Source organism: Euwallacea similis, chromosome 4 (genome assembly GCF_039881205.1).
Source record: "Euwallacea similis isolate ESF13 chromosome 4, ESF131.1, whole genome shotgun sequence".
NCBI classification, from domain to species: Eukaryota; Metazoa; Arthropoda; class Insecta; order Coleoptera; family Curculionidae; genus Euwallacea; species Euwallacea similis.
Genome location: NC_089612.1, coordinates 2,159,175 through 2,176,675, shown reverse-complemented (window position 1 = coordinate 2,176,675; position 17,501 = coordinate 2,159,175). Strand labels below are relative to the sequence as shown.

Genomic DNA, 17,501 nt, shown 5'->3' with positions numbered 1-17,501 from the left:
CACTATTACCAGTTTTATTCTCATAACTGCAGTTCTTAGAAGGTTCAAAGTAAATTTTAGGGTTTGTTGGGATCTTTAAAGGAGTTTTTCGAAGATTTTTAAAGCGATTTTGAAGGTGCCTATTAGTTTCTTTTACTTTGGATAAAAAATTAAAGCACCAGATCGGCGTACACTTAGTCCAAAATCTATCATGATGGATATCATAAAATGACGTTAATATTCACCTGTCATCAAGTACAACATTGTCATAGCTGTAGATTTTTTTCTCTAGCAGTGAGACCTTTGAAAATTTCGATGTAATTTTTATGATTTTTGTACATTTTTATGACTATTTTATAGGAAATTTCACGATTTTTTGACCATTTTAACGCGATTATCGTGAGATTTTTAAAGAAGCTGTTAGTTTCATAGTTTCGAGTATTAATACCAACAGAATATTCTTTTACCTCAAGGCCCTTAATGGCAGATGACGGAGTATGACATGAATGTCAACTGTCATCAAATTCGACGTGACCACTGACATTATGCTCAGAAGTGAAACTTCTAAAACACAAATTTTAGGATTTTTGTAAGGAGTTCTTCAATTACTTTGAGGAAAATTTGATTGGTCATTGGAAGATTAATTGACCATCTTTACAAATAGACGGTAAATATATTTCAATTCCCTGATCTCATGGGATGTTATCGAGTGATAAATTGTAATTTTGCCCCTGCTCAGACACTTGTTAGTATTTAAGGAATTATATCCCTTTACCTTTCAGTTGTAGCGCCACTGCCTCAGGGATATAATCTTCCGATGCCGCGCAATTCGAGATGAGCGTTAAGATAAGCTCGAACAATTAGCGACGTGTTGGGAGTTATTTACGCCGTCGACGCGCAGGTAGTCGCGGCTCGTCACGCGGACACAGATCGGGCCGGCGCGACGGACGTTGCCAATTTACCGAAATCGCGGGGTGTTTGGGTCCGGACCGCGACCGAGGAGGTGGCAACGTCACGGGGGTCGATGCAAATTAGCAACGGCCGCATATATTTTAGGCCGTCGCCGCTAATGAGTCCGTCTGTTAATGGGGCCCCGCAGAGATCGAGCCCCAGATAAGGACCGCGATTACCACCGGTTTATTGGTCTGTTGTTTGCTCAGATGGCCGATAATTCACCGGGAATCGCTAAATTCGCCCGGCTGCTGGCTTTATTAGGCAGGTATAGGTGGAATTTCGAAAATGTTTATAGAGCAATCCGCATCTTGAAATAGCTGAAATTCGACGTTGGAAACGTGCGAACAATGAGGAATCCCCGGCGTTCAATGTTGCTTTCCAATGTCTCGCATAAATCAAACAATTCAAATATGCGGCAAAAAGATGCCATATTTGATAAACGGCGGCAATTACCATGCGCGCCGACTATAAAAAAATCTTATCGGGTTAAATTTTGTAATTTATTGGGGCCATTTGCATACCCCTTTGTCGGCGGATTAATTCCGGTTTTTTTGAAAAATGTGTCGACCAACGAAGGGAGAGGGGCCGAAGAACTAAATAAGCCGTTCGCGGTTTGTCGAGATTTCTCATAGACGTAGATAAAGTGTCGATGGGTGAGGCCGAACCCATCGGTAAAGGTACGTAATGTATTATGACAATTGCAAGCTTCCGTGCCGGCACTTATGCCAGAGCAATGAGGATAACAAACCTGAGGATTTCTCCAACGAGTTGTCAAGTATGTGAGTGCGTTAGGCTTAATCTAGTTCTCCAACAATTTCTATAATTTTAACAGAAACTTCAGCAACCAGCAAAACATCAAGTCACTTTAAGTAACAAAACAACAACGCTCTGTTGCCAGTTAGATTGAAACACAAAAGCTTTTTCAAAGTACTTTGACAATTGACAATTTGCCATCTTCCCACATTCACTAAGGTAGTTTTCAACAAATCAACAGCTCTGTTGCCATTTAAATGAAAACTTGGCTCAATTATCTTTCGAAAACTATCCCAAAATCGTGAAAATTTCTATGCAACATTCGAACAATAATATCGAGGAACTTCTCTAATAAAATCTTGAAAACCGTGAAAATTTCCATTGCAATTTTCATCAGCTTCACTTCTAGGAATAAATAAAAATCTGTAGCAGTTGCGACGTTGCATTTGATTACAGATGACAGTTCATGTTGACAGGTGCCAGGACGGCTTTTGTGCCTAGGGACCGGCGGTCACCCACTAAAGTTCAATTAGACATGTGACATGGTAGTTAGGCTTGTCTCATTCAGTTATCAAAATAAGCAACTCTGATTGTCAAATATAAGAAAAAAAATTCTGATTAATTCAAATTAGAGGATCACTTATTTGAATTTGGGAATCAAAAGAATCTAAGTGCGAAAGGGCGCCACTGGTGATTTGATGAAGCGATGCCCGTTTCCTTGGGTAAATCGACCCATCATTCGCGGCGGCCTCTTTAACGTCAATGAAATATTGACGTTTCGAATACGATCTGCGATCGATTAGAACTTCAGGTTCGGTGTGACAGCGTGGACGCCAGTAAGGTGATCGTGATCGATGGGTATCGATAGTGAGTTGACTCAAATCTCGAATATCGGGGAATATTTTACCCCTATCCCCCCTCAAGTTAAGTTGAAATTTTAGGGCTAAAGCAAGTCCACATTCTCGCCGTGCAACAACTTTCCTGTTTCCGTCCGAAAATTTACGGTCGCCATCGTATCCGTGTAGCCGCATTCCGAAACTTATTCGGTAATAAAGCCGGCAATAAAACCGTATCGAAATAGGCCCGAATTTGTCTAAAATTCCTTTCGGATATTTCGTGTAGTAAGGTTTGATTGTAATGTGGCGCCAGCGTCGACTTGTGAGTCTGGTAAGAACTACAGAAAAACGAATGCGATGCCTGATAAGGAAATGTAACATATGCTTCGGCCTTGCGACCTCTTCCGTCTTGTGGTCTACCCTATTAAAGCGGCCGCACCTTCATTGAGAAGGAAAAATTTTGAGGTAAAGAGAAAGGTACCTTGACGACTCCTTGAAATAGAAAATATAGGTTACGCAAGGTGTCCGTTTCTGGAGCCTAATCATGAGAATTTCGCCAACTATAAAAGATACCAAACATGAAGATATGCATTGGCCGGCACGTTCACCAGATTTTTCCCCATTAGATTAGTATTTATGGCAAACTTTATTTATTTAGTTGTTTATTATTTTGGTATTTTCAAGGCATTGGATCCGTCAGATTTTTTATTTTCAATAGTAAATACAATGTTGTCTCATTCGTAAGATGCCAAGCCTCCCACAAGGGCTGCGGAAGGTGCGTCTATGAAACTAAGGGCCCAGGGCTTCTTCGAATTAGGAAGCTTCAAGCACTCCTTCAAGGAATTACTATGAATAAGGGCAATAAAAATGCATGTAATAATAGACCACTTGAGAGTGTTTCATCAAGTAAAAATTGTTTTGTCATATGTCGATTTAAACGTCACGTTAAGCACAGTAAAATTGTGGCCATTTTGATGGAGCACTCAATTCAGTTTTAGCCTCTATCTAATGTATTTTTGGAGGAACAATTCCGGGATTTATTCTAGTCTCAGGGAAGGTAGCAACAAAACAGTCCAATGGCGCACCAAGTGACAGACATAAGACAAGCGAAGCCCGCTCGATCGCACCGACAAGCCTCGCTATCTTCGTGTCCATCTCGAGTATGGTCGAGCCGATCGTCGTTTGCTCTTATCGGCGGAATTTGCATGCCCAATTGCGAGTTATTAAGCCGACCATCGCAAATAATTGCGGAATCGCCCTGTGACCACCGACCGAAGTGATTTATGTTGATCGCACCGAGGCGTTCGATAGTGTGCGCCCATTTGTCAACACAAACTCGCGAATAGAAACGTACATTGCGTCCCCTTTCTGATTAAGCCGTCTCCAGTTACACTTATTTAAACGTTTCCTGTGTTCGCCTTAGGCCCTTATCTATGTTAGATTAATTAAGCGCCCTCAGAGTCTAAGAGGGGGAAGCAGTTAAGTTTTACCGGTTAACTCGGACGCGAATATAGGTATAATCTAACGAACGTTGAAGGTAATTACAATTATATTTTCCGCGAATGCCAGATACACCGGGAACGTAATTTTCAATTAAAACCAGATATAAAATCTCAATAGGCCTTATGGCGAAGCGGAGCGGCCGGCTTGACGGCCGGACCTTGACCCTATCGACCTAAAGTTGGTTTATGAGTGCTGCAGCAAGAACAGTGGCACAATGTTAGGTATGGCATGTCAATAACTACTCGCATGTGACGTTAAATTTGACATATAAAGTCATTTGAGGTTATGATTTGTTATCTGCCTAAAGTTCATTAATGACTGCGGCGGCAAAAACAGTGGCACAATGCTCGACATGGTATCTCAATAATTACCCTCATGTGACGTCTAGTCGACAGAATTTAAAGCGATACATAGACGTTAAATTTGACAAATAATGTCATTTGAGGTTACGATTTATAAGTATGTTTTTCGACACTCTCAGTTATAATTTAAGGAACAAACTGTAGAAGGGGAAAGGATGTAAGCAAAATGTCCTCTACACTAGCCTAATATCAGTAATATATCTAGTTTGCTTTAATCCAGCTTAGGTTGAATAATTTTTTTAATTAACGATTGAATTAAAATGAAAATTAATTAAATATACGTATAATTTAATGCCATACTAAATAATAAATTAAAATTAAAAGTTAAATTAACAAAAATCAATTATAATTTTCCAATTATAAAAAGCTTAGTTTTTGTAGGTGATTTTTAGAAGCACAAAAACTGTTTGTATGCGTGCTGTTTCCAACAGTATCGGTGTCATGCTAATAATCATTTACTTACTTATTAATGAGGCGTGTAATTATTGAAGTTTGTAATTGCCCCGATAAAGAATATGTTTTTCCGTGAAATATTGTGTTGTTCTTAATAAGCCAAACGGGTCATTAGTAGGTCTCCCATAAATTATATATGATAAGTTTTAAAACAACTGATATGTAGGTATAATCCAGTTTTTAGTTTAATATCAATAGGCACTAAGTCTGGCCCGTATATGTACCAACAATTTTTCTGCAACAATTGCTAATCGCCTAAGCTTGTTTGTTGGAATGCTTGCCTCTAATTATCACCTGTTTAGCTAATTAAGGCATTACAGTTTGTATGAAATAGTTCGGCGAAAAACGCGCTTCCACAGGGACGTTGGTTATCTATGGTAATTATTAATTTTTTTACGAGGGAAGGTTAATTATAGTCGTGACGTTTAGATTAAAAAATTGCGTTTTCTTCGCTGCACTTGATACTTTAATTAGCGACGTAATGTGCGTTTGAAATTCTACTTTAGCTTAGTTTACACACTGCAGGGTAAAACTATCGAGAAGAGCGCTGTGCAAGTCCAACAAATCATATGTATCAAATTCAATGTCAGAATTAATCGCTTCGCATTCTGCCCACTAGTGGTCGCTGAAGTTTTTCTTCTTAAAATCACAATGGCCTCTCCGTTTTGCCAACATTCTGCCGGGTAATCCCCAGCAAGGGCGATTTGACCTTCACAATAACAATTAATTGATACTAGTCCAAATTTATTCTTTTTGTTCCAGTTTGGTATTTGTATGAAGGGGAATGTAGTTCTGGAAAACACTTGAAGAATTCGATATTTTTTTGCCTATATTATAAGACAAGATTTGGTTCTACTTCACTCGGTACTATAACCTCCAAAATGGCAGCCAATTGGCTTGATTAATTGTACTTCAAATTCGCTATTCATTAATTTGACTTAGATGTCAATCAGTTGTCAAAGTGACCCCTGTTGCCGAATCTTCAGGGGTGTCTAAAAGTTTCGGAAGTTTTCACAGTTGCATGCGGAATACATATTTTTATAAATGTCTTCCTTTCACAATGGTCACTGACAATTTCGCGGTGTTTCAAGATTATCACGGTGGCCGATTTTTGTGACGTATGCTAGAGACTCAGAAATTTGGTACAAATGAGAAAGAAAAAAGCTGACATATTTTGAGAAGTAAAGAGACCCCCTTAAGGATCTTACGCACATAGTTAATCTTAACCGTACATTATTGAGACGGCCTGACATGAGCATATGTAACGTGACAGTTGACTATTGTCAACTGTCACGTTACGTCTGCTTTAATTATAATCCAGCAAATGTGTTTCTCACTAAGTGAGGTTAAAAATTTAGAACACGCCTAATAGAATGCGACATTTGCTGGACTTCCAAACCCGACTCATTTGCCAAATCCAGAAACTGTCTATTATTTACAGAAATGTCCCCATCGAATCGAAATTTCGATGTTATTTCACGGAAGATCCGTGGAAAATTTTGTCGTTGGATTCCTGCCGCCGCTGATGTGACCCCCACGCCCATAAAAAAATTAGCACCCGCGGGCCCATAAACGCGGGGGCATTCACTCAATCGACGCAGTGGCGAGGCCCAACAAAGGGCCGCCAGGGGGGCATTTAGCACCCCGGTGCTAACGAGGGCCGTCGCTACCGAGTCTCGGGTTCATTGTGAGGGTACAGGATGCCGCCGTGGCCGCTTCTCGTACCTGACGGTCCGTTGTTTACCCTCACTGCCCACCTATTTTGGTTTTTAATGGGTCTTTGTTGGGTGTTATTATCTCCGTTCTGAGGGAGGCGCGGGAGATGCGTTCCTACGTCTCTTAATAGGACGAAACCCGGTGTTACGTGAATTTCGAAGATTTCTTACGTTTCCGACATTCGTGCCTTATTTGGATTATAACAGATTCCGCCGGCAGCATTTATCGCACACAATAACGAACTGTATCCCCATATAAAACGGATTATTACGCAATAATTCCTTGGCGGAAGCCTCGCTTTGTAATACGCGTAGGTCAAGTTCCCAACACAGATCGCATATCCGTGACGATGATCATCCTTATCATCTCCATCCATCTCTATCTGAGCAAAAATAGCAGCGATCCACTTGGCAGGGCACCGCGATTGAATTAAAAATACCACAGAGAGAGAGAGAAAGATGCCTATCTATATACCTTGGGATGGGTTATTATTATTTTCGTTCTGCAGGTCATCCTGTGAAATTGCCCAGCTCCCGATGGTACCGCTCATCCACGTCCGTTGTTGTTGTTAATTCAATTTAACACGCTTAAGTTGCTTTGTGTTCTTTTTTTTTTCTGCGTTTAATTAACAATAAATTGGTCTTTTGTGCGCGGATGGCGGTAATTAGAGATCACACGGTGTAAGGAGCAGTTTTTTTGGTTCGTAACCAAGGTAGTTATTTAGGGCAATCTAAAAATGCTTAGAATTTCTTAAATTTTAGATGTAGTTTGCTGTCCAAAAATCTGTGATCGATCGGCTTCTAGATACCCCGCGATGGCCCATTAAAAATTTCTGAAGGTCATGGTTCATACACACATTCAATTTTCGATTTCAATCGAATTATCCCTTTAAAAGAGGTCAATTTTGATTCCGCCTTTGATTGACTTCTTCTCTTTCCTTTCTTCTTCGCAAGATATGAAGGCTTCTCGTTGCTAACGTGCAGCCAGGTTAATCTCAATACCTGTAAGATGACTGTATGTCGTACTTTTTGACGTTTGACTTGACACAAGACACGTTTTTTTAATTGTATTGTTAGGTTAAATCGTCGTTCCATGTTTGACATTTGATTAACATATTACAAACAGATGTAGTCATCTCGGAAATTTGATTCGACTAAATCAGCTTACATACCGTACTTTAATTTAAAGAAGTAATTCAGGAATTAAAAAATATCTATTTTAAACTTTTAATATACAGTATCGGACAAAATTAGAGCAACTCTGTAAAATTGGTCTTAATTAAAAATATGTTTTCTGAAAATCAGATTTTTAATTATAAATGTAATATGAAAGGTATTTTAGAACTGATACATATAAATCAAAAGTTAATAACAATCCTTAAGGAAAAAATCAAAATAAACATACATTCTTTAAATTAAACCACGACAAAATTAAAGCAACTGAATAATTATTTACAATAATACGCTTTTAAATTATCACAAAACGGCTTTAAATTAATATTTAGTCCAGTACCCTTTATTCTGAATGACTTCTTCACATCTTCTGGGCATAGAAGAAATAAGATTGGTTATTATATGTGGATCAATAGACTTCCAAGCTTTTTCAATTTCTTGAAATAATAAATCTTAATTCGATATATTTTTTTCTCGAATTTTGTTGTCTACAATCTCCCACAGGTTCTCAATAGGATTAAGGTCTGGTGACTGGGCTGGCCACTTCATTGTTTCTATTTTATTTTGCGCAAACCAAGCCTTAATGATTTTAGCCGTGTGTTTCGGATCGCTGTCGTGTTGGAAAATAAATTTTAATGGTAGTTCCCATTCGGCATAAGGCAACATAATATTTTTCAAAATGTTTTGGTAGACGAATCTATCCATTTTGCCCGTAATTTTATAAATTGGACCAGTCCCAATAGCGGAGAAGCAACCCCAAACCATAACGTTCCCCCCTCCATGTTTAATTGTAGTGTTTACGTATTTTGGGTTGAGCCTCTGTCCATCTGGACGACGTACCCATTGAGCTCCATCACTTCCATATAAGCAAAACTTCGATTCATCTGAAAACAGAACTCTTTTCCATTGTTGCGGTGTCCAATCTTTATGATATGTTGCAAATAACATCCTATCATCTCTATTTTTTTTTGAAAGTTTGGGTTTTTTGGCTGGTCTTCTTCCTTTTAAACCCCCTTCCACTAACCGACGTTGTACTTTCCGAAATGACAGGTTTTCCTCCCCTACTTCTGATATTAGCTGGCGAGGGGACATTTTAGGATTATTTTTACTTAGTCTTATAAGGCGGCGATCTAATTTTTTTGAAATTTTTCTTTTCCGACCACCACGTTTCAAGTTTGTTATCGTTCCTCGCTGGTTATATTGTTTGATGGTTTTTGAAACCACATCTTTTCTGATGCCAAACACTTCAGATATTACTTTTTGTGATTTACCACTTTGATAGGCTGTAATAATTTTTTGTTTAAGGTCAACGGAATAATGAACACCTCGAGGCATATTTGCAACTATTACTCCGAAGATAAATCGAACAATAATGAAAAATGAACAAAATCTAAAACGAGTTGCTCTTATTTTGTCGCAAACAAATTTAGTGCATTCCATTTATTGTTATTTTTTTGTATTAAAAATTCATTTAAACATTTGTATTCCATGTAAAAAAGGGTAAACCACTTTAGATTTAACAATAATAATAAAAGAATTTATTTTGGCGAAAATAATCTAAAAATAGATTAGAATTTTAAAAGTTGCTCTAATTTTGTCCGATACTGTATTTTTCTATGATTTTGCATTGAGAAAAATAGATTTATTTTGATCATAACCTCAATATGGTCACGAGGCGCATAATTTGACGCTCGACAAACAGCATGTTTTTTGTTTTTAGCAACTGATCTAGATTAATTTATTGAAGTATTTGATATTTATTTGATAACGGTCGGTACAATATCCCTCTAAATCTTGGAAAATTAATTCCGTTAAACAAGTTTACACGCAGTACTTCAATTTAGGAAAAAAACTAACAGAAAATATTCAGAACTTAAAAATACTCGATTTTAGTTTTTTTACGCTTTTTAATAATGAAACTTCCATTTTAATCACAACCATAAAATATTGTTCGAAATGGCTTCGCGCGGTATAATTTGACACTTTATATACAGCATCTATTTTTTTTTGTTTTTACCACGTGCCTTTACATTAATTTATTAACATATTTTACATTTGCTTGATGTGTGCTAAGCAGATTTCGCCTTCTTGGAAAATTGATCCCTTTAAACTATTTTAAACATAGGGTTTCAGTTTAGGAAAGGCTCAAAGGGCAATATTCAAGACAAAACCTAATTTTAATGTTTTTAACAATTATTCCTGTGATTTTTTCAATGCAAAAGTACATTAATTTAAATTATAACCTCAACCTCGTTCAAGAGGGCTAGACATCGTAACATTTGACGTTTGACACAAGGCATGTTTTTTTTACTTCACACATTCTGGAGTTCATTCGCGGTCGTAACTGGGCGAGTAAGTTGAGTGTTTCACAGATTGATTTACTTTGACTCCCCTTTTGCTTTGTTGAGTAGGCGAGCAGAGCTGTAAAACGATTCTACACCTCAAATTTTAATTTAATGAATAATAGAGGGGAGAATATTTAGGGCATCAATTTTAATTTTGTAGCAATTCAATTTTCCCGAAGGTTTCCCAAAAAATTGTTCTAGATGACTACATTCTACATGACACACCTCTTAATAATTACCGCAACGCACGATTTTACCTCGTTCTTCTAGGTTAGTTTTTTGACGTAGTTGGCATATGATTAATATGTGACGTGACTTGACGTATGTCCTTTTTGATTTTCCACGTCGTTCATGATCGCTTTTGTCGTTTTCGTTACATTTTGAATTACTCGGATATCACACCCTGCATCGTCTCTGCTTATGCTATCTTTGGTCTTTATTATACAGTAGTACTTGCTTTAGAATATGTCCAATTTGGAACATGTCCTGTTTGGACGAAACAAATTTTGCTCAGCATGCGACTTTGTTCGGTACACGACTTAACTCAATTATACGCACCATCTTATAACAAGTAGAATTATAATATCTACGCTATTCATGAATTAATATTGACTTCATTTGGTTTGAAACTATGTAATTCCTGGTGGGGAGAGTCGTTAATTAGTGCATATACTGTTCTTTCAGTCTACTAGACCAGAATGACCTTCGCGGTGCCACGGTCTATAACTTTGTTAAATTTATTTCGATTTTAATTTCGTAGTAACATTTTGTTATTTTTGAAAAACAACCAAAAGTGGAAAAATAAAACAAACAGAATGGGACTCTTCACAGAATAGAACATTTTTGTTTTTTTTATTTATTTTAGTATTAAGGAGAGGTTGATTTGATTTTGATTTAAAGATTTATATAATATAAAAACTTTAAAAATCTGTAATAAAATTTATTTTTTTATCAGTGACTCAGTTTTTAAATTATTTTACAATCCCATAAATATACCATATTAAGAGGAGTTTTTTTTTACATTAGAACGAATTAACCATTTTTACATTACTTCTTATGGGACAGGTGGCTTTGGCATACGTCCTATTCGGTATAAGTCCAAACACCAGCTACTAATGAACATCGTGTACCTAGATTCTACTATATCTCTTAATTTTGTTTTACTTCTTTGCTGTGAAAGTAATTCTCGTTGAATTTGTCTGATTCTGAGACTAAAAACCTATTTTATCAAAAAAAATATCCTCAAGGATAAATAATTTGCAACACTACAAAAAGTGCGATAATACAATATCTTAATATATTCCACTTGTATTTATCAGTAGGTACATACAACATATTAATATACGATAAACGTTGAGTCTATCATACGATCAAATTATGAAAAAAGTGTTGAAAAGTGAGGAAATTTTCATTTTCTTAATAGTGTGAATTTCCCTGGGGTTTTTTTTTAAGGCTCGGTTGAATACCCTCAGTCTAAACTTCACGTGAAGTTTAAATGAAAATTGTAATAGATAATCAACCGGATATACGACAAATCTAGAGCTTAAATTTCAGGTCGGGTTTAAACTTTAGCGATACAAACCAGTCTAAATTTTATTGACGCTTTTTATTAAATTAAGGTGATTTGAAAAAATCATGGGAAAACTGCTTTTAAAAAAATATTAAACTTAAATTTAAATCCAACGTTTGAACCAAATTGAACTAAGTCCATTGGGTTCTTAATATCGTTTTTCTACTTGCAAATTTAGTTGCAAAGTAGTGTGTTGTCACACTATTTTATGGGCATTAAGTAAACAGTAATATATTATTTTTGCACTTGTTGCACAGAAACGGTATATTATTCTACAATTTTTTTGAAAATCGCCGTGATGCCCTAGGTCTTAATTGTACACCCTAGTTTCAGGCTCGTACTTGGTGATTAGGTCCCGGATTGGACATATACTCTCCCACTTTCCTTCCTATATTTTCTTATTTGAAAACCCCTATGTCAAAAATTGATAAGTGACAGATGCCTATCACGAGTCATGCGTAGATGTTGTGATTAGTCAACGATAGTCTTGGGCGCAGTTAGCCACATCAAAACAATTACAACGCCCATAAAATCGTGCATTAATAAAGAAATATACTTTGGTGTGGAACATTAATAAATGATTTTGTATGCATTAAAAGAACTTGTTGATATTTCGCCGAAGTAAAAAGCCTTTGTCTATGGCTGTTGGAAAATGAAAAATGAAAAGGTTTATTTTACTGTGACCTGTTTAAATACTGCGATTTAGCCTTAACAAGAATGGTTTTATATAACGGAATTATTTAAAGGTCTTTTTAGGTGCTTAATTTGCGAAAAGTATGATGTTTACCTGCAGACAAAGTATATTGTACTCACATATAATGATCATTATACTTTCACAAATGTTACGCCACCCGCTTTGCTCGTAACGTAAACTTCTCCATCGGGGATGATGTCCTTTATTATATGCTCGTGTAACTATTTTATCCTTTCATATAACAAAATTATTAATGCAGAGCAAGGCACTTTTTGGCAATGTGGACGGTAATTAAGATTAAAGAAAAAGTCCAGCACCTTCGACTGGGTTTCAACCAGCAACCACAACCGTTCTGTGCCATGGCTTTACGAACTACGCTAAAAAGTCTTTAATTACTGTCCGCAATACCAAAAAATACCTTGCTCTTCATTAATGAATTCCGGACGTTAAAAAACCCATTTCATGATAACAAAATTATTGATAGGTCCAAATATAGGTAATACATAACATTAACAGGGCGGTAATTGGTAATCCATACATTTCTTCACATTTTCATACCATATAAGTGTTTTTGTGTCATTTTTTTATTTCTTACTAATTAGGCTGTTAATGATCATGCATTAAATGTAGTTATTAATACCTGTATATTTTCAATCTTCCTCAAACATTCAATCGATTCAAGATTGGACGCAATAGAAGACACATCATGCATTTCATAATAAAAATACGATAAGTCTTCTTGGTGAAATCAATTACTAAATCGTTATGTGGTTTTTTAAGTCTGATTAATATGAGTAAAATACCGTAAAATCGTACATTATACATCATACATCTTTGGAAACAGACACAATCCGTATATGGAAAATTACAAGCTTAATGTGTTTCGAAAGTTCGCATTTTTGTTTTGCAAAAAAAATCTGACATTGTAAAAAAATAAAACAAATAATCAAAATAAACATTGGGCAACTTGGTCGTGTAAAGGTGTGCTGATGTATCTATTACCTACGCAGTATAAAGTGCTTTATAGTCTTTTTCGATTTACTCAAAAAGTTTTAGTTTTTAATACTTATAATGTATATTGTTTTTGTTCATTTTTTTTTCTATCAATTTAATGGCGAAAAAATAATTGTAGAGTGCTATTAGAAAAAAAGTTTTTTTTTAATTGAAAAACTCTAAATTTCAAAAATTTGTTTCAAAAACGTTTTCAACTATTTTTCTTAATTCTTTAATTGTTTATGAAAATTAGTTAATTATCTAGAAGTTTAAAATTTACCTCATCAATTTATGTTAATTAGTTTTATAGGTAATTGAGTTCTAGTAAAACTGTACAAGTGTCGAAAAAGTTGTAAAAATTAAAATATGTCAAAAACTGTTAAGAATCGGTACTATGTTGTATTATAAAATGTATGTTTATTTTCGGCAAAAAAACCATTTTCATTCAAAAAAACTGCCATGTTTCATTTAAAAACATGAAGTAAGCTTCAGTTTCCGGTTTAACCGGAAATCATATCAGGTCGAAAATATTTGTACAGTGTCATGTTTTTTCGATAAAACCACCTAACACACACTTCAAAAATATATTAAACTTGTAATTTTTCAATACGGATTGTGTCAGCTTCCAAAGATGAACCCTGTATTCTAAAGTTGTAAAATAGGCTATTATCAACGAACGTCAAGTTTAAATCTTGAAATTCGCACACATCGCTTAAAGGTATAAGATGCGAGAATCGATATTGTGGACGATTTCCTCATTAGCACACTAGGTAAATAATGAGCTAAATATCCGTCATTACCACCGCCTTGTTCAAGTATTTCGAAAAATAGGGTAGGAAAATGCACTTTACCGGCGTTGGAGAGATTTAATAATGGTGTCTTTTAAAGGTAGTAGTAGAAAATAGTATATTATACACCAAGGTTGTGAAGTACTGAACGTCAAGTTTTAATCATAAAGCACCCGCGCAGCGCTGAAGAGTCTAAGACGTGAGAGTCATGAGTACTTCACAATGCGATGTATATGTACATATATATGATTTTTTTCTATTATTTTAAGATTTTTCAATATCAAAACTCAATAATTCAAAATTATGTTTTGTAGGCTCCTGTCTTTACTGAATTAAAATACATGTTTTTTCAATCGCGGAATACTCTTTCGGTGCTTAGTACACAGTCCCGACTACTTTTTCCGCCCCCTCTCTCAATTAAAAATTGTCCTTAGTACGGCTTTGTTGCACTAAACCTATAAGGTAACTTTTCAAATTATAGAGAACCCTTGCATCAAACGGTTTACACGGCTTAAATCATTGGCGTATCACAGCGTTTTAAACTCTCGCAATTTTCCAAATTTTATTTCCTTCATATGATTTTTTTGTCGCTGTTACTTGAAAAAAGTGCTTTATGCGTGCCTGTCTTTACTAGCTTTAAATGCTTTTTTTTTAATTGCAGAGAATCGTTAAACGCTTAATAAACAATAATATGTCATTAACGTTCTTATTTTTAATTTAAACAATTTTCAAAATGAAACAAAAAAAATAAATTTTCGAAATGTATTAGAGCAATAAACGACAACAAAGACAACTTTTTCTTTTAAATTTTAAACTGATAACTTGAACATGTAGGTGCGCCCCTCGCGCCTATCCAGTAGATTTACAAAGCTTGAAAGTGTGATTTTTAAATATTTTTGAAAAGCATTAGTGTTGTTGGATCGGTATGAACAAATTTTTCAAATGCAATAAAATAAACAAACAATCAAGTTTTAGCTATATGAAAAAAACTTCAATTTTATTGATTTGTTAAAGGTTTCTCGTCACGACCATGATTTTTCTATACTAAAGCAGTCAAATTTTAATCTGTAAGCTGATCCATGAAAATCAGTGACATATTGTGTTTTTCATAGCTTATACGAATTTTAAGAGGTAAACCAGGACAGTTTTCTTGTCTTTTCACCTTTTTAACTCCTTTTGTTTGGAACTTGATTGGTTCTTGTATTTAATTAATAGTTATGAGGTTTCAACATTAATGAATATCAGTGCCGTATTTTGTTTCTCTGAGCCTCTATGAACTTTATAACTTTGAGTGATAAGTAACGATTTTATGGTTAATCACTTAACTTCTTTAACCCTTTTTGGAACAATCCTGACTTTTTTGTTGTTGTTAGTTTCTACTTCAAACTTATCCCCTGGACGTACCTGTTTTTATTCACTTCATTTTTCATTTGTTTAATAGTTTTTTAAATCATTTTATCGTTTAATAATGTGAGATTTTTCTTGGGAAAATTTTTCATTTAGAAATTGCCTATTTTCGGGTTTTTGACTTTAAAATGCGGCCAGCACGTTCATGATGTACTTTTTTGACTATACATAAAAATGGAAAACTTTCAGATTTGTCAAGTTCAGCGGAGTCGACAGTTGTGCAACTGCTAGCTGAAGTTAGTTCTTTGACTCCTGCTGAATATGGCCATCCAGTACAGGTCAGTACTGATCTTCTACAGCATTCAGGAAGCATTTTAAGCTCCAGCAATTATCCACTTTCTTGACTTTAAAATGCGGCCAGGCCTTGCTCTACTTTTTTTTTAATATACATGAAAATGCAAAACTTTCATATTTAACAGCTTCGGTACAATCAACAGTAGCGCAATTTCTGGTTTAAGTGAAATTGCTGAGCTTCGCTGAATATGGCCGTTGTAAAGATCTTCTACAGCACTCAACAAGCATTTTATGCTCCATCGATTTCCTAAATAATTTTTTACTTTATTTGGTTTGTTGGCTGGTTCTTAGCTTTAACTTGAAGAAAATTGTAGGAGGTATTGACTATACAAGTGCTGAAGTGGGTACCCATTATGGGTGGTACGTTTTATTGGTTTTGACAAATCGGTTAAGGCGTCTATCCGTCGGATACTTATCAAGTTTGTATTATTTAGTTGCGGATTTGAATTTTGACCACTAGTACTCACTGTTTGTGCCGCTCCCATCCACGGAACAGACATCTCCGCCCCCGATGGGGTTCATCACCAAACTGGGCTGCACCAGCCCCCTTTGGTGGTGCATCGGCAGCTGGTGATGCATGGCGATAACGCCTGCCTGCTCTGACATCACCATCGAGCCCCCGACCGAGTCACCACAGTCACCACCCCCCAAACAACATCCACTTGGAAAGGCACATGTAATACACACTCTCCCTCAAAAGGTTCCGAATTCCAACAATCAAAAGTGTTATCAACTGTTGGTCCTGCACACTCCACCGAAAAAACAAATTTTTTTTTAGTTAAGTAGTGTTACAAAAATATACCTATAATAGTGGGGTGTATGAAACACCGATCCGACCGTCACTCAAGAAACGTCCACACGAACTGACGTTACGATGTTGCCCGTTTAATGCCGCCGGACCGGTCGGGCAGCATCGTCACTAGTTCGGGGCGGGTCGTGCCCCCTACTGCCGATCACACCGAATGCTCCGCCCTGCGCGATTGCGCGTAACGGACGCCTATTGGCGCGCCAGCCCGTGGGGCACGGACAAAATGGTCGGGTGGATCGATGTCCCGTCCTCCCTCCTTCCCCCCTCCCCCCAACCCCACATAATGTTCGGGTTGTGTATGTAGCCTCGGTAGGTAGCTTGGCGGTGTTTGAGATGTAAATTTTTGCAGGATTGGCTTTACAGGCGAAGCTCCTACCCTTGTTACTTTGATAATTTTGTTATTTGAGTGTCTTGTTTTGGGCGAGGAAAAAATGGGGTGATATGTAAATATTGTAGGGACGTTGTGTCATCTACTGTTGTCTATCGCTATAATAATTGAAGATAGAGATGGAAGTGAATGATGAAAGAAAAGAAGTAAGGAAGGAGAAGGTATTAAACAGAAAAAAAATACATTTTCACGAGACTATTTGGAATTGCTCGCCTTTTAATTGCATCACGTTGACATCTGTGAAATATGATGACTTACGTTGACATCTGTCAAATATGACGCATGATGGTGAGGGCGAGAAAGGAATTTTTGGAGTTATGGTGAATGAGTCCTTCGATTTTGGAAAATTTTGGGGTTTGTTTTATTAAAAACAGCCCTCTGAGAGTCTGAGGAGATCCGATTAAATTACACATTAAGCATGAAATTAAAAAGACACATCAATCAAAAACGGAAATGTACCAAGGAACGTTTTGAAAATATGACGGG

At 36.3% G+C, this 17,501-nt stretch overlaps 1 protein-coding gene across 2 annotated transcripts in view; it reads right to left on the bottom strand.

Annotated features, from left to right (window-relative positions):
- tup (LIM1_Isl and LIM2_Isl domain-containing protein tup) overlaps positions 1–16,703 on the bottom strand; it is a 32,673-nt gene extending 15,970 nt beyond the window's left edge. For both annotated transcript variants that reach the window (XM_066389803.1, XM_066389804.1), the window contains exon 1: positions 16,287–16,703. In XM_066389803.1, coding sequence (XP_066245900.1) covers positions 16,287–16,431 — 145 coding nt within the window. In that variant the 5' untranslated portion in view covers positions 16,432–16,703. The remainder of the gene's footprint in view (positions 1–16,286) is intronic.
- Between the last annotated feature and the right edge of the window lie 798 nt (positions 16,704–17,501).